This window comes from Carettochelys insculpta, chromosome 22, assembly GCF_033958435.1.
Source record: "Carettochelys insculpta isolate YL-2023 chromosome 22, ASM3395843v1, whole genome shotgun sequence".
NCBI lineage: Eukaryota > Metazoa > Chordata > Testudines > Carettochelyidae > Carettochelys > Carettochelys insculpta.
In genome coordinates, this window is record NC_134158.1 from 6,308,104 (window position 1) to 6,325,763 (window position 17,660).

General features: G+C 52.1%; 1 protein-coding gene across 4 annotated transcripts in view; it reads left to right on the forward strand.

Moving 5' to 3' along the window:
* The window catches only part of LOC142024942 (C-type lectin domain family 2 member D-like), a 56,384-nt gene that overhangs the window by 30,947 nt on the left and 7,777 nt on the right, over window positions 1-17,660 (forward strand). For 2 of the 4 annotated variants that reach the window (XM_075017319.1, XM_075017318.1), the window contains exons 3-6: window positions 12,126-12,200; window positions 13,091-13,153; window positions 13,972-14,064; window positions 16,766-16,950. In XM_075017319.1, the coding sequence (XP_074873420.1) occupies window positions 12,164-12,200; window positions 13,091-13,153; window positions 13,972-14,064; window positions 16,766-16,950 (378 nt within the window). In that variant the 5' untranslated portion in view covers window positions 12,126-12,163. Of the gene's footprint in view, window positions 1-4,314; window positions 4,326-5,144; window positions 5,202-12,125; window positions 12,201-12,968; window positions 13,154-13,971; window positions 14,065-16,765; window positions 16,951-17,660 lie in introns of those variants that run through there. The other 2 variants (XM_075017320.1, XM_075017317.1) reach the window with 2 other exon arrangements.

Genomic DNA, 17,660 nt, shown 5'->3' on the forward strand with positions numbered 1-17,660 from the left:
GGATGTTCTGCACCCCGAGGATGGAGCATCCAGCAGTAAGTGACCGGGGCCCCGGAAGAAGTGGGGCCTGCGAGACCCAGGTGTGCTGAAGGGCAGTGAGGTGCAGTTCCCCAAGGCGGAGGGGCCTGCGGCCGAACCCAAGCAACTGCGGTCGTGGTCCTCGAGAGGGGGTGTCACACCTGAGGAGGGGTTACTCCTGGGAATCTGTTGGAGTCGGTCCCAGAAGGTGGAGGGGCCGAGAGCCCAACACCCAGGAACAAGTGACCCCTGAGGAGGCTGACGCTGAATGAGTTCTTCCCAAGACAGTGTGCTCATGGTCCCTGAGAGCGGGTGTCACACTGAAGAAGGGGTTCCGCTGGGAGTCTGTTGGAGTCGGTCCCAGAGGGCGGAGGGGCCTACGGCCTAACCCTGGGCAGCTTGTGACCCGCAAGGAGCCTGGCACACTGAAGGGATTCTTCCAGGAATCGTGGGGTGCAGAGGGCATCAGCCTAAGAGCCTGCAACCACGCTGAGCAACTCCACTGTGAAGTGGCAGCACCTGGAAACCGAATCGAGATTAAAGAAGCTGGACAAGGCAGCGTGGATGTGCAGTGGCAGAGCTGAGGGTTAAGGAAAATCCTGCAGAGGTGAGCCCGGATGGGGGCAGGGAACCCTGGACTGCATGGAGCTCTGAACCGAGTGGCCTGCCACAGCTCAAGGAGGGAAGGAGCGATTCCAACCCATCATCTACTAGTGGCCAAGACAGACCTGCGAAGAGTTTTCCAGGCCTGGGCCAAGGAAGGTGCCTGTGTGTCTGTGCAGGAAAGCAGCTGATCCACTGGAAATGGCAAGTTGTCTGTGAGAGAAGCTGCTCCACCTTCTGTGTGTGTGTGGAGACCAGCCAGGGGGGCTGGGACAAAGGAGAAAGTGTCTCCCATTGTCTATCTGTGTTGAACAGCAGCAACAGCCTGGGGAGAGAGCAGAGCCTGCGTTTGGAAAAGGTGCCAATGAAGAAACTAGCCCATTGTCTGAGGAAGATTCCCCAGCCTGGGGTGGCTGGAGAAGAAACCACCAGAAAAGAGCATTCCAGGTGTGTCTCTGAATCCAGCCATGGGGGCTGGAGCAGAGGGAATGGCTCTGGGATGGGCAGTGGTGTCCCTGCTAAGGACACTGGTCCTTGGTGCAAGAAAAGTGCTTCTGCTTCTGGGGAAGTGAATCCTTTGCCTGAGCCTGTGGGGGCTCAAGATGGAGCCAAGATCCCAGAGCTGGATCTGAGGGCAGCTGAAGCCCAGATGGGAAGTGGGCCTGCCTCTGTGTCTCTCAGGGGGGATGATGCTTTAACTCGGTCTGATCCAGTTAGTATCATCAGGGAATCCCAGAGACCAGACGATTCTGGTACTTGTTCTTTGCCTAATGCTGAGGTGTTACTGGGAGGGGGTGAGAGGGCTCTGTCCTACCAGAGTCATCCTCTCGCCAGGACACAAGAACAGACGGGCAATGGAGTTATGCTGACTGATGAAGATAAAGGAGCTGGTAGCAAAAGGGAGGAAAGGGATCCTAACCTTCTGTCCGGTGGTACTGGCTGTCTGCCTGGAGGGGGATTACGTGGGAATCTGCCTAATGGGCCAGAAGTGATCCGGGGTGTAGGTAAAACCCAGGAGCTGGTTGTGGCTCAAGGGAGCAGTGCCCCTGTGGAGGCAGACAGGGGTGAGCTGTTGTTTGGGGGAGCTCTTGAGGAAGAGAATTTTCCTGAAACTTTTCCTAACCTGTCTGTGGGGACTGCAGAAAATGGGAGTGAGGTGGAGGAGAGTGAACAGGAGAGGTGCTTGTCTGTAAGCACCAGAGCAGCCCTTTGCCTGGGGAGAAGTTTGTTTCAGCTCCTGATGGCCAGGACCTGCCTGAGTGTGAAACCACTGGCTGTGCTCTGCAAGGGTCCAAAGCAGGCAGGGTAAAAGTTTCTCAGGAATTGGAAGTTGATGCAAGTAAAGTAAAAACTATCAGGGAGTGTGAGCAGCCCTGTAAGAACCAAGTAAAACAGCTGCACAGTCAGTCTCTGTAGGATGCAGGAGAGGGCCAGCAATTCCCCATCTCCAAATGGTGGAAACACTTATATTCTTATCCTGGATTCCACTTCTGATTCCATGGGGAGGCAGTAGTTGGAGGGGGAAGGACAAAGGAGCTGTGGTCCTGGTGGGCCAGTAAGGGATAAACAGGGATTCCTCCATGTGGATTCTGCGTCTGGGACTCACAAAACAACTCTCAAAAAGCAGTTTGGTTTGCAAATTTCCAGGCTGGCTGGGAGGGGGCCGTCTCCTTGAGATCATCAATGGCCCAGCTCTTGTTAAAAGGGAGGGCACAGCCAGAGAGATCAAATTTCCACCCCAGGGGGCAAGAGAGAAGATTAAAACTTGATGGTGCTAAGAAAGGTCTCAGCCATTTATCCCCAAAATACCAGATTCTCAAGGATGTTGCACAAAGGTTGTGGTCTACCAAAAAGCAACGTAAATGTGCAGTTGCAATGGGTTTGTTCTGTAACTCACGCTAACTGCTGTAACCAAGGGCTGCTGCTACCAAAAGCTGTAAAATTGTACCATGTACTAAAGGTTTGGAAAAAGCCATGTAACATAATAACATTAATGTAGAAGCATAAATTGTATGTTGAAGGAGTCTGTAACTCTGAAATGTCACCATTGTTCCCTGTAACTAGTCTTGCAACCTCTCACATGAGGAGGAACATTTCAAACCTATTGTGTGGCATGGAAGGGGAAATTGAGGCACACAACCATTTTGGTGGTCTGGCTAAATGCCAAGGGTGGAAGCATTTGTACCTTCTTTTACTGGACTGTAACTGAATTCCAAACATTGGCTAAAGCAGCTGTATGGACTGGTGGGCAGACAGGGCAGGGCCCAAACCAAAAAAAAACTATTTAATCTGTTGGTGCTGCAGCATCTGTATGGGCTTTGCCTGCCCGACTTGAGAACGTGGCTGATGGACCAGAGACAGAGGCCGGGAGACCGACCAACCTGAGGGAACTAAAGGAACTTGCCCGGCTGCATCACATGAAAAGGGCCAATACCAAGCTCCTGAGTTGGAGCCTCCCCCAGCAGGATTATGACATGGAGGTGGTGCACATCAAGGGGAGCACTGAGGGTGCAGCCGATGCCCAATCACGAGGGGAGGGCCCCGAACTTCCCCAGGTCACTGGCTGAGTGACCCCGCTCAGTTCGGTCTGGAAGGGGGGAGAGATGTGATGGAGTGGGGGATACCTGTGTGTGTGTGTGTGGCTCAAGCAGGGTGTGGGGCTCCTGCTGAGGGTAACCCTGACAACCAGGTAACACCTTTGTACTGCAGACAAAGGAGGAGGTGGAGCCTGAGGGGTTTGAATTGGAACTGGGAGTTGGAAGCAGTTAGTCTGGGCTGGGAGAGAGAGAGACAAAGGAGGGGGCAAGGCCCCAGCTCTGGGGGCCCCTCGGGGCCTCCTCTCCCCAACATGGATGGGACTGGTTGTCTCTGCCTGCTGTACTGACTCCTCTGTACGATGCTGTGTCCTGTCGGCTAATAAACCTGATGTTTTCCTGCTGAGTGAGAGACTCTCCTGCCTGCAGACAGGGTGCAGAGCTTGGGGGACCCCAGAACCCCATCACACGGGGAGAGGAGGCCCCGAGGGGGCCCCAGAGCCGGGGCCTTGCCCCCTCCTTTGTCTCTCTCTCTCCCAGCCCAAACTAACTGCTTCCAACTCCCAGTTTCAATTCAAACCCCTCAGGCTCCACCTCCTCCTTTGTCTGCAGTACAAAGGTGTTACCTGGTTGTCAGGGTTACCCTCAGCAGGAGCCCCACACCCTGCTTAAGCCACACACACACACACAGGTATCCCCCACTCCATCACACTGACAAATCAGATACACGGAACTAGAGGAGAGGGGGTGAAGGGGAGGTACTGGCACCTAGACCACGTACACAGAAAGAATGTGTCTCCTCTGCATCCTGAGCTGGGAGGCAGCAGGCTTTTAGCTCACACTGTAGCAGCTCCTGCACTCAGCTCCAGAGGTCCCAAGTCGAGTCTGCCTGGGGGTGGTTACATGTGCAAAGACCCCAGCCAGCCCCTGCTACCCACTGAGCGCCCCACCTATGGATGGAACACCAGCAGAGGCCTGCAGGGGTGTTGTCACCATGATCTCAAGGTGTGGAGCAGTTGTCAAACCGCGGGGGGGGGGGGTGTTTGATTGGCAGCTCTATGAGCAACTAAGTATAGCATTTGCACCTGTTGACTTGTGCTAACTGATCCCACCCACTAGGACTAACACCCGCATCGGCGGCGCTCTGGCTACAGCCCCCCAACCTGAAAGGTGGGTGCTCGCTTGTGGTTAAAGCCCCATTGAACTCAGGCTAGAGACTTACAGGGTTCCTACTGATTTTTTCCACCCATGTGCAGAATAAATGTTGTTCTGTGCACCGAGGCCCGTGGGGGTGTGCACCACCCATAGACACACCTGCTGCCGACTGTGGGTGCTCTGCCAATCAGCTGGGCAGCACCTGATCTTTGGTGGCTGCCCAAGCGCTCGACTTCCAGGGAACCCTGGTAGTGTCAGGTGCAGGGATTCCAGGCAGGGGGCAGCAGCCACACGTCCCTGCCCCACCCCCTCCCCACCTGTACTCCCCCCTCCCCACCCCTTCTCTACCCCCTCCCCCTGCTCTGCCCCCACCTACCACTTCCTGTGGCAGTGGGACAGCACTGACTGTGAATGTGAGGGCAGGGGGTGGATGCTGGGGGGTGGATGTGACCCCTGGGTACCCCCACATGGTGCCCCTGTTTGTAGGCGTGCCCAGGAGCTGGGTCAAAGACCGTCCCCGCTCCCATGATTAGTGGCCAACCTTGCGGTTAGCAGAGCATCCTGGTTGCAAGGCTGATCCCCACTCTGACACTCCAAGTGTAGAATGTGGGGCCCAGAAGAGACCTTAAAAACACCTCTCCTGTGGGAAGGCCAGGAGAAGTCACCCAGGGAAGTCACTGCCACCAGCCACCTTCCCATAAAACCCAGGCAGACACACTTGGGATGTCTCCCTGTGGGGCAACTCCAAGTTCTTAACTCTCCTTTAGGAGAGAGCTGGAAACAAAGAGGAAGAAATGAAGCTGCAGTCTGAGAGCTGCCCTTTCTGTCTTTTAGGCCTGGATATACAGACCTTCTCTAGGACACAGGCAGCAAATCATTGCCTTAGAAAAGGTGAGTCATTAGCAGCAGATTTACACGGTAAAGCCCACTTGGCTGCTAGTTGTTACAGAGCAACTTAAAAAAATGGGTTGGTTAAAACACACAGAATTTCTTCCCTGGGATTCAGTTTAGAACAGCGGTGTCCAGTTCAAGGATCACCACACTTGTGGGTGTTGTCCATCTGTGTTCACCACAGCCTCTCCTGCAACAATGCCCTCCCCGTTCCCCAGAACCAGCCACCCCCAGTCCCTCCCCCCCCACAAAAGCTGAATGCGTCAACTTACTGGAGCCACCTCAGAGCCACATGAGCCAGGCTGGGCCCAAGCTGCAGCTGTGCCAACAGGGTCTGCACCAGAGTCTGAGCCACGACAGGGCTCCAGCTGCAGCTGTGCCAGCCGGAGCCCAGCCGGAGCCACCACCACTTCCACCATCTACTTGTCCCACCAAGCAGAGGGATGCGTGTGCAGATCGGGCAGACGGCACTTATGTGTGCAGCTCTGAGGAGCCACATTTAAAGGCTCCAAGAGCCTCCAGTGCCAATCACCACACCAGTGTCCCATTCGCTGCACATAGCGAGTGGGACACACATTGGACACCATGAGTCTAGAAGTTACGGTGTACAGGAGGGTACATCAGCCAGCCTGAGACGTCCCACGCCAAACCCAAAATAAACAATAACCCGATTGCATTTGACTAAACATTTCCTTCCTACTTACATATCTGTATGCCCAGAGCTCCTTGTGGCCTGCGCAGTTACTGGATTCATTGAGCCTGCTCTGTATTAAACATCTGTGTCTCGCTCCTTCAGCCACACAAAAGACCCCTCAGCAGATAACGGCTTTAATTTTAAAGATTCCTGTCTTCCCGCTGGCTCACCTGGCTGCTTGCCAATGGGGAACCCTCTCTCTGGGGTTAACCTGTAACAGGGGATCATTTGTGACACCTGTGCATTAACAACGCCAGCCTGCCCAGACAAAACGCTCCTGGGCACCCCAATTCACTGCACAGAGAAGGAGAGAGAATAAAACGCACGGGAGAAAGTGTTAACCTCTGAGTCTGGGCTCACTCACTGTGGTGCTAAAATTAGTGTTTTGAATGTTTCCACTCTGAAGGCTGGCGAGATGGGTGGGTCTCCTCACCTGAGCAGCAACACGCCTGAGACTGTAGACCCAGGTGCCAAGACTCCCTGCTGTGGGTGTGATACTGCAGTGTTGAGTCACCCCCTAGTAACTGCAGATTTACTGCTGTGGTGTCTTCACAGGCCTTTGGCTCTGTCAGTGATGATCAGCAGAAGGCTGCTTGCGGGTGTGCTCAGTGATGTGAGCCTGATGAACTCAGCAGACCCCGCGAGGTCCCCACAGACCACAGCCCAGGTACAGATCGAAGGTGCCAGGTCAGGTTCATTGCAAAGTGAAGTACAATAGAGTTGTCAGTAGACTCTGCTGGACCACTGCGCAGATGTACCTGCTGCAATGGACTGACACAGTCAGAGGGAAATTTCCACTGTCCCCCCCATAAGACACCACTTTACACACAGGTACAAACAAAGCACCCCTCACTGCTGACGTATCCGGTTACTACCCTCTGAGGTTGTCAGGTACCTGCACCTCCAGGTTTGGGTAGATCATCTCTGTCCATCACGCTGTCATTTTAGACCCTCTCCAGAACCTGGGTCTGTAGCTGTGTGGAGTGGGTACCAAGGTCTCTTTTAATGAGCTGGTGGTACCTTGTGATTTGTACTTATGACCGGTACCAATTATCGTTCTGTACCTGAGTCGGTACCAATGGGAGATTTGCTCTCCCAGCCCGGTTTGTGCCACGTTCTGTTCTCAGGGGCCTGCCTCCTGCTCACCGCTTAGCTTTGTGTTAGCCATGTTTTGTCCATGGTTAGCCTCAGACCAGGCCTGTGCTGCATGGGCTGAGGCCTTCATCTTACTGCAATAACCAGGGTTCCCTGGAAGCTGAGCGCTTATGTGGCCACTCAGGAGAGATCCCAGTGCTGTCCAGCCGATTCGCAGAGCGCCCACAGCTAAGCTGGTGTTTCTCCGGGTGGTGCACATTCGCATGTGTCTCGGTTCATTTATTCCACACACAGAAGGGAAAAATTAGAGGGAACATTGGCACGAGAGGTTCAAGGGGGGCCGGGGAAAGAATTCACAGCACTGCACCTCGTCCTTTGGGAGGGGAGGTTTAGCTTTTCCCCAGCTGGCCTCTGACGGCCACAATCCAACCCCTTCTGCAGGACTTCTCTACAAATAGACTGGGGCAGCTCCCGGGGCTCAGCTGTGCCGGAAGAGCTCCCCTCGTTCCCGAAGTGGATGAGGCAAAAGACAATGTTATTTCCACATGAGAGCCTCCGTCTTGGGAGTTATTCCCAAAGTGCTCTGGCCCTGCCCCACCTCTCTCCCCACTCACTCTGCAATTCCTCCTTCCGGCTGCTGCCTCTTTGGAAGCTCTGCTACAGGGACTATGGGGCTTTTCTCCTCCTCCTTCACAGCCTATAGCGCCCAGCTAATGGCTCCTGGCACTGAGATGGCCTGTCTGGGACAGCCCACCCTTTCTAGCCCCCCCGGGTGGTGCCTGTGATGGAGCAGACCAAAGCAGAACCAAGAGAAGGAAGCAGAGGCAGAAGAAATTCAGGCCACAACCTCGGTTTGTTTCAAGGGGTAACCATCAGTTCTGGGAACAGCTTTCTGAGGCCGAGGTGGTTCCCACCTCATGCAAAGCTGCTGCCTTCAAGATAAGCTATCTCTCTGAAACACACAGGAGCCTGGCCGCTGCTGCTTGCTGAGGGGGGGCTGTGTAGAGTCCTGGAAATTTTCCCACATGCTGTGTGCTTGCATGGCCACTGACAAGAGATTCCAGTGCTGCTCAGCTGATAAGCAGGGAGCCCGCAGAGAGGTTTTTCGTGTCTCCCAGTGGTGCACACATTGGCGCAGGCCGTGGTGCCCATAAAAATTTATTCCACATGGATGGAAAAACACCCCCCAGAACACACGCGCTACAGAACTTGTGTGGGTGCTAGACACAGCATGCGCTGGGGCAGTGGGAGGGTCTGTGATCTCTTACACAGGAGGGAAAGTGGGACAAGAGCAGAGTGAAGAAAGAAGCCTGACAGTCCCTGCCCTGATCTCAGCTGGGGCAGGGACTGTCTCTCGCTGTGTGTCTGTGCAGCGCCCAGCCCAACGGGGCCCTGATCTCAGCTGGGGCAGGGACTGTCTCTCGCTGTGTGTCTGTGCAGCACCCGGCACAATGGGGCCCTGATCTCAGCTGGGGCAGGGACTGTCTCTCGCTGTGAGACAAACTTTTGGCACTAAGGACTGGAGTGTGGAAGACAGACCAGAGGAATCTGCATTCCCAGCTGTCTGGGCAAAGTCTGGAATGTGCTGCCGAGCCACCCCCACACTAAAGCTGTCAGGAGGAGGTGGAGGTGGAGGTAGGGAAGCCGTGAGCCCTTGGGTGAGGCTCAGTGATCCCGCAAGGGGTGAGGCCTCAGGCAGGAGGGATGGGCCCAGGGGCAGCCAGCCCTCAGTAGCTCCCAGAACACAGCCCTCTCCCTGCTCTCAGCCCTCAGAGCCACATGGGGTGCGCAAGTGCAGAGCTCCAGCAGCAATTTAAAAGGCCCAGGGCTGCGACTGGCCCCCAGAGCAAGTGCCCCCGTGTCCTCCCTCACCCTGGGTCAGTGGGCCTGGGCAGCAGAAATGCCACGTGGCCCCTGCGTTAAAAGCCAGCGGGTGGTGGAGGTGATCACACCCTGTGGCGACTCAGAAGGAACCCTGTGGCAGCTGTCCCTGAAGGCTGGGAATTTGTAGACCCAACTCTCTGTGGCTGCGCTATGCTGGAGAGCGGGACGGAAAACTCAGCAGTGCTGCCCCTGGCTCTCAGTGACTGAGCTCTAGGGGTAGGGAGCTCTTATTACCTCATTACAATAAGGGACCCCTTAGCAGCAGGGAGCTCTGCCTTGGAGTTGTCCCAGGTGTGCTGATCCTGCCACCAACTCCCCCTTCGTGTTCTCTGGGGCTCCCCACCATCCTGTGCTGCTGGGCCAGATCCCCCAGTCTCCCCCGGCCAAGGCAGAGAGCCGGGGATACCACCCCCTCCGCAAAGCAATGCAGTCACGGACGCAGTTCAGCTCTGAGAGCTTCAGCACTCAGCAAACCACCCCCCAAATGGGATCCGAACCCCGAACAAATCCATCTTACCCCGTGTAAAATTTTGCACAGAGAAAATTCCCCACTTTATCTATGAAAGAGAGAGACCCGAAGTGGCAGTCAAGCTCCTTGCCGCTGCTTCCTCCTGCCTCAGGGTAATAAAGACAAGTGTTTGTATAAAGTGTAACAAGTCGGATTTAAGAGATTTCATGTGAAAACAGGTCAAAGTAAGTTAGTAAGTTAAAATGAACAAAAAACACTTGGCGCGTTCTAGTCCACAGTGATACTGGTTAGCTGCAAATTCCTGCCCTAAGCAGCTGTTCTTTTCTCAGCTAAAAGGCTTTGAGACAGCATTGGTCTTTGTTCTGACTTGGGTCCAGAGCTTTTTAACAGTTCTTTGTGTCCTCTGAGGGTGGGCCAGGCAGTGTCACAGACCAGCTGTTGACAAAGATTGATGGCTTCCCGTTGCTTAAATAGCTTCCCCCCCACCCCCGGATGGAAACCCTTTGTTTTGCCCTCTTCATTCCCAGGGAAAACTACCAGGTACAAGATAGCTCCCAGTCCCAGGTGGCACAGTCTCATGTTTTTCTAGGACCAACCACAGTCTGGGATTACAGGACAAATATGTCCATTCACAAGCCATTGGTTTGAGTACTGATTCATTAAGTACTGGAGATTCAGTAGTAGCTCTTATTAGCACATTCAAAACTATAAACAGAGCCACACACCGTATTTCTAACTTCACATACAAGAATGATACATACACAAAAATAAGATGCACAGATTCAATGGACTGTGATTGTAAAATGACATCATATGACTTATTTTGCATTAAGCCCCTTCAAGTTATAGAATCACAGAATGTCAGGGCTGGAAGGAACCCAAGGAGGTCATTGAGTCCAGCCCCCTGCCTAAAGCACGACCAACCCCAACTAAGTTATCCCAGCCAGGGATTTGTCCAGCCGGGACTTAAAAACCTCTAGGGATGGAGATTCCACCACCTCTCTAGGCAACGCATTGCAGTGCTTCACCACCCTCCTGAGGAAATAGGTTTTCCTAATATCCAACCTACACCTCTCCCTCTGTAACTTGAGACCATTGCTCCTTATTCTGCCATCTGACACTACTGAGAACAGTCTCTTTCCATCCTCTTTAGAGCTCCTCTTCAGGAAGTTGAAGGCTGCTATCAAATTGCCCCTCTTCTTCTCTTCGGCAGACTAAATAAGCCCAAATCCCTCAGCCTCTCCTCATAGGTCATGTGCTCCAGCCCCTTAATCATTCTGGTTGCCCTCCGCTGAACTCGCTCCAATGCATCCATATCCTTTCTGTACTAGGGGACCCCAAACTGAATGTAACTTTCCAGATATGGCTTCACCAGTGCGAATAAAGGGGAATAATCACTTCTTTAGATCTAAGTTATGTACATTCATGTTGATAAGCCAATTTTCACGGAGGGGGGGGTCCCATGACACACTGCTAAATTGTTAAAATAAAAGCCTCTCCTGTATGCTGTGAACAGGGTTTGAAGTGAGCAACATTCACACACCAGATAGAACTTTTGGTGGCAGCAGTAGTAGGCTGTTATCCCCGTGTCAACTGACCAGTTGCAGGATTCTCCCTTTGCAATGCTTCACACTTGCCCTCAGTTAGGTAAAAAGGCAAGTTATCTCAGCCTGGGGGAGCAGAGTGCTTAACGTGAGCCCCCAGTGCGATGCCGTGGCCAAAACCCCAAACACGTCCGCTTGGTGGGTCATCGGGATCAGTGAACAAGCAGAAGGGTGGGGGGATTTAACCTTGGTACACAGCATCAGCCAGGCTGATACTGGACCAGCAGGAGGATGGATAGCTCAGTGGTTAGAGAATTGGCCTTGTAAACCCACTGGAGCTCAGCCCTTGAGGGGGCCCTTCAAAGGTGTGGGGCAGGTTAGATTAAAAAAATCTGGGAGGGATGGTGCTAGGCCCTGCTGTGAGGGCCGGGGACTGGACTGGCTGACCTCTCAAGGTCCCTTCCATCTCTCGGAGATATGTGTGTATAACCCTGTCCTGGGAATGTTAAATGACAAACAGATGGAAAGTGACTCTGGACAAACAAGAAGGAACGCCGAGGTTTTCTGAGAGTGAGGACTTGATTTACACTTTGTACTCTGCGTGGAGCACGGGTCACCTACAAGTCTCCTGCACGTCACTCTGTCTTGGGACAAAACTTCTAGGTGGCCCCAGGGGTACCCCAGTTGTTGTCCTTCAGTCTCAGTAGCTCTTCTCCAGGTTGTCCAAGGTTTTCATTGCAGGTTCCATGTGAGAGCTTGACGGACAATGCTGGGTGATGGTTTTCTGAGAGTGTGGCCTGGCCATCCCCTCTTTCTTCTATTCATTTGACCATCCAGTGGTTCTTGTCCTGCCCTGTTCCAAACCTCCTCTTTTGTGACCACGTCTTGACGTTTAATGTGAAAAATGTACATCAGGCATCTGTTTATGAATGTTTGTAGCTTGTGAGTACAGTTGACACCTAATTCCTTACTGAAGGGCTGGATTCTCTATCCCATACTGTCTTCTGGTCTCAAAGTCTACAAAGGAGGGATGGGGACAGTCAGGTATTTGAGGCTATTAAGGCCAGGGGAAGCCATGGCAGTGTGTCTTCCATAGTGATGGACGCACTGAGAACCAGATGGACGCAAGGAGGGGTTGACTGTGCATTGTCTGTGGCATTTGCTACTTGGTATGTCTGACGGACAAGTGCATGATTAAAATCACCCCCCTTGAGTGATGCTCTCTTTCTTCCCGGTAGGTGGAGACATAGCAATCTCAGCACCGTCTGATCAGCCAATGGCAGAAGAGGGCTCTGAAGTGATGCATGATCCCAGTAAATAATTGCTTTAGTCTTCACTACAAGAGAGCCTGTCATGCTGTCGGCAGAGGGATAAAAAATCGTGACGGGCAGACTCTTTTTTTCATGGGGAGTAAAGACAGGAAAAGAGGAGTTTTTGTGGCTCTTGGGTTCATGCTTGCTTTTTAGGTTAGCACTTGGGGTCCTTTTTCTACCCTGAAGGACTTTATGGCCAATGGGAGAACTAGCACTGAGGAGGGCGGAGACTCTGAAATTCTGTGTGTGCCCCATCTCAGATAGGCTATTTGGAACTAGAGGGGTTCAGAGAAGGGTGACAAAAAGCACCAAGTGCCTGGGAAAGAGAGACCCGGCTTGTTACTCTGGAGAGGAGACAGGTACAAGCGACAGGATATTGGATCGGAGAGAAAAGGCAGAGTGGTGTCCCATAGCACAGGCACATAAGGGCCTGTCAATGGAATGGAAAGAGGGGAATCACACAGCACAGCTCACTGCTAAGTGACATCAGTCAATAATGTTAAGGTCAGGACCTGGGGGAAATTCAGAGGGTTTGGGCATTTCTATGGAGCACTGGACTAGGCAGAGTTGTTAGGATGCTGACAAAAATTTTGGTGGAGAAATTATCTTCTTACCAGCCCCGAGAGAGGGACGTGGAACACAACCTGTCGATTGCATGACCAGGCTCTCTCATCTGCTTGGAGTCCCCCAACCAGGGCAGGTGGGGACTGTGTAGGGTTAGGGGACTGCTGGGGGCTTTGGGATCCAGGAGGGGAAGCGATGAGGAGGAGGGAGTTGGTTGGAGGGGCCTTAGCTACGTACACAGCCTTGGGCCCTGCGTGGAGGGGAAGAGGGAGAGGCTAGGATGTATGATCTGACTGGAAATGTCAATTTCTTTGGTTTTCTGCTAGGTGAAGGGGTGGTGGAGGCAATGATGCCAGCTCAGGAGCGAACGGAAGAAAGAAGATTACCCGGTAAATAATCGCACTATGGATAGTACCACAGCACCTAGAGATAGAAGCTGAGCCCCATTTTGTGCTGCGCAGACACGCAGCGAGAGACAGTCCCTGCCCCAGCTGAGATGAGGGCCCCGTTGGGCTGGGTGCTGGACAGACACACAGCAAGAGACAGTCCCTGCGCCAGCTGAGATGAAGGCCCCATTGTCCCCTCAGCCCCAACCCTTCTGCCTTCCAGGGTGTGGATCTGCCTCCCTGGACTAGGGACCTGGAAATTCTGTTGAGCCCCTCACGGCCCAGAACTTGTCTCATTCTTTTTAGAATCCTAACAAAACAAATGATTTTGTTAGGCTTTAAAGTGCTGCATGACTGCTTTTTGTTTTGTTAGGACACAGACTATGGTACGTCTCTGTTACTCTTTACAATCCTGTTATAATCTTGGCCCTCCCTACATCCCTGGTGATTTGTTCCACAGGTTGACTGCATGCTGTGTGCAGAAATATGCCCTTTTGTTGGTCATATACCTGCTGCCTCTTCATTTCATCAGGTGGCCCCTGGTTTTTGTACTGCGAGACAGGTGAATAACACTGCCCTATTCACTTGTTCCTCCGCATTCAGGATTTTATAGGCTTCTATGAGTCATCTCTGCTTTCAGTGGACCCTCATCTCCTCTGAAAGCCATTCCATGCCCTTGCTCAAAAAACTGGAGTTAGCCACTAGGTTTATGACAGGAAATGCTTTGCAAGTCGTGACGTCTCTCACAGACCAGCAGCATTTGCTCTTGATTTGTTTGCGGCCGGCCTGCATCTCCTGTCAGGTCTTTTTATATTTTGCAGATTTCACCCTGAAGTGCATTAAAGAGAAAAGGATCCCAATTGTCGCTACTGTCATCATTGCAGCTTTGATTATCACTGTGATTGCGCTGGCGGGTGAGTGAAAGACCGTTACCGACCCCTGCTCCTGTCTCCCTTGTCACTGATTTGTCACTGATGCCTCGTCCTCATTCCAAAATCACAGCGCCCCCAGTCTTGCCTCAGCCTGTCTTTGCCTTGGCCCGATTCTGCCTTCGAAGCCCTTTCCCCTTCTGAAAAGCAAAATCCTATGCCACAAACCAGAACTCTCCCATTGATGCCTGACATGACACACTTTGTACAGGCTGGGTTGTGATTCTACAACCGTGGTAGCAACAGCGCTCTGTGTGGCTGTATTTTAACCACATCCTGTCACAGGAAGGGCCTAGATTCCCAGAACCCACAGCCCCTCCCAGATCCAACGTGATGGGCAGCTGCTGAGCACCTCTCACAAATCAAGCTCTCCGCTGCACCCAGCTCCGCAGGACCTGCCCACTCATTTGGAGAGCTGCACCTTGACAGATGATGGCATTACCTAGTGGATAGAGCACTTGCCTGGCAGTCAGGAGGGCTGGCGTTTCTTCCCTGCTCTGGTACTGGCCCTGCTGTGTGACCACGAGTCTGTCACAGTCCCACTGCGTGCCTCAGTCTTCCCATATATAAAATGGGGCTAATGTTACTTACCTGCCTTGCAATCACTTGGCAAGGTCTACAGGAGATGAAGGAGCCAATGCTGTGAATCCTCACTGCCCAGAGAGGGAGCAATCAAGCTTCCACCCCCTCCACACGTGTACTGTGCCATCTGCCAGAGAGGCTCAAGGCTGAGAGTCAGGATCTCTGTTTGCTGCCAGAATGACAGAGTGCCCACTAACCAGGATCACGTTGGTCTTTTAATCCTCCACTGGTCACCAATTACACCTGCAGCATCTTCTTGTTCTCTGCAGCATCTGGCTGTTCTGGCACCGCAGTGAGCTCTGGTGGGCAAAGGCAGAACTGCAGCTCTTCTTAAGCCACATTTTTTTTTATGCGGGACAAGACAAAATGAGGCGAGGCCGGTGAATTCTGCATGTCCGCCAGCGCACAGAAAGCCCCCCAGGAGGGAAGCCTGGGATGCATAAACTGGGGAATCTTGAGTAGGAGCAGAAGGGTTATTGTAGCGCTAGATTTGTCCCTGGTGTGACCACTGCGGGAATCGTGTGTCTAACGCCCAAAATTCAAGAAGCATGTTTTCAAATTGGAAGGGGGTCAGAAGGACTAACAGATTCAAAAACCTGCCTCGTACTGCTGGACTCTACAAGCTCCCTCTGTTTAGCTCCTGCTAGGGAAGGTGGAGGGGGCCTGGCTCCCCATCTGCACGTACCTAGGTGGGGAACACATATTTGACGATAGACTCATCAGTCTAACGCGGTCCGAAAGCTGGAAGTTGACTCTGGGCAAATTTAGAAATGGACCACAACAGTGGTTCCCACCCTTTCCACTCATGCAGACCCCCAGTTACTCCTCAGACAGTTCATGGACCCCCAGTCAGCCCCCAACCATTCGCGGACCACCAATCAGTCCCCAACCATTCATGGACCCCCAATCATCCCCAAACCATTCATAGACCTCTAGTCACCCCACAGACCTTTTGCAGACCCCCAATTATCCCCCAAACCAAACCATTTTCAGACCCCCAATAATTTCCAAACCATTTGCGTATCCCCAATCACTCCTAAACTGTTCACAGACTCTCTAATCACCCCTCAAACCAGTGTGGACTCCCAATCATTCCCAAACCATCACATACACTCAGTCACCCCCAAACCATTCACAGACCCACATCACCCACCAAACCATTCACAGACCCCCCCAATCGCCCCCAAATCATTCACAGACTCCACGCAATCACCCACCAAACCAGTCACAGACCCACATCACCCACCAAACCATTCACAGACCCCCCCAATCGCCCCCAAATCATTCACAGACTCCACACAATCACCCACCAGACCATTCATGGAGCCACGTCACCCCCCAAACCATTCACAGACCCCCCAGTCACTCCTCAAGTCATTCACAAACCCACCATAACCTCCCCAAACCATTTGTGGACCCCTGTCAGAGTCAATTCTAGCTGCTGCATCCACCTCATTCAATGAAAAAAGGAAACCACAACATAGCTTGTCAGTGAATGAATAACACAAAGGGAAGATCTTTAATTTTAAAATAATCATTGGTTGTAACTTTGCAATTTGTATAAAACTTATTTTCTAGTATCATCTTTTACTTTTTTCACGGATCCCCTGCAGAGGAGTCCAGGTTGGGAACCACTGGACTAAGTCATCACTGGTGAACAGTGAGTGCTATTTACAGGGACACGGTCTGTATTCCTGTAAGCTGGGCACTCGCGCGGCCACACTGATTAGCAAAGCCCCCACAGTGAGGTGCGTCTCTCCTGGTGGTGCACCTTCACACGTGTCAGGGCAAGCAAAAAATTTATGCCACACATGAATGGAAATGATTGGAGGGAACATTGGACGCAACGGAGTCACCATCACTGACCATTTTGAATTCAAAGTAGGATGTTGTAAAATCTCTGCACTAGGGATTATTTTGGAAAAGTTCTAAGACACCTGTTACACAGGTCAGACAAGCTGATCACAATGCTCCTGGAATCTATGAAAAACAACAGCCCAGGCTAGAGACAAGTGGGTCTGTGTGGCCTCCTTAGCAGGGGTTCCCAGGCAGAGACAGTCCCTGGGGATGGGTCCATCTTTTGCCATCTCTTGCTTATTTTCAGCCAGGAAAACTCCCCCCTGCCCACGTTGCCTGCCAGAGACCACTTCTGCGTGCCCAGACGGCTGGGTTGGCTTCCAGGGGAAGTGCAACTACTTCTCAGAGACCGAAAGGAACTGGACCGATAGCCAAAGCTACTGCTCTGCACTCAACGCGACTCTGGCCGCCATCGATTCCCTGCTGGAGCTGGTAAGGAAGAGACATGCACCTTCAACACAACAGTTAAGGCAATGCCAGAGTCTGGCGCCCCCTGGAGGCCTAAAACCATTGGTAGATTCGCGGAGCTGCTCATGAAATGGAAATTCAGGGGCAGGATGGGACATTTTTAATAGAAAAAATTGATTTCCCACCATAACGTTTTCCATTTCACTTTTAACCTACAATGTTGTTTCATTTTTTTAAACAGCAAATGTTCTTTCTCAACATTTTGGGATCTTTTTTGTTTTTTTTGTTTTTTATTTTTGCCTTTTCCCCCTTCATTTTATACTGTAAAAAGGGGTAAAGGTAAAAAGTGTGCAGAATGGGTATGGAAACTTTGATAAGTTATCTCGAAGGTTTATATACTACTACTAGTACATGTGGACACGTGTGGCCTTATAGATACCCCCCACCCCTAACCGCACAAGGCGTCTACCTACTCCCATGATAGAACAGTCCCAAACACTCCCACGAGCAGGTTAGAAAGTCTGAAAAAGTTCCATTGCTTTCTACATCATTCTTTGGCCTCCTCACCAACCAAACCAGTGCCCCTACACATCAAAAGGCAAAAAAAAAAAATTGCATTTTGTGGTATGAAATTTGAAAATTAAAAATTTTTGTGGCAGGGGTCTCCAATCTTTTTACACCCAAGATCACTTTTTAAATGTCCGGGCAAGCCCCAAGATCTGTCCCCTTTCTTG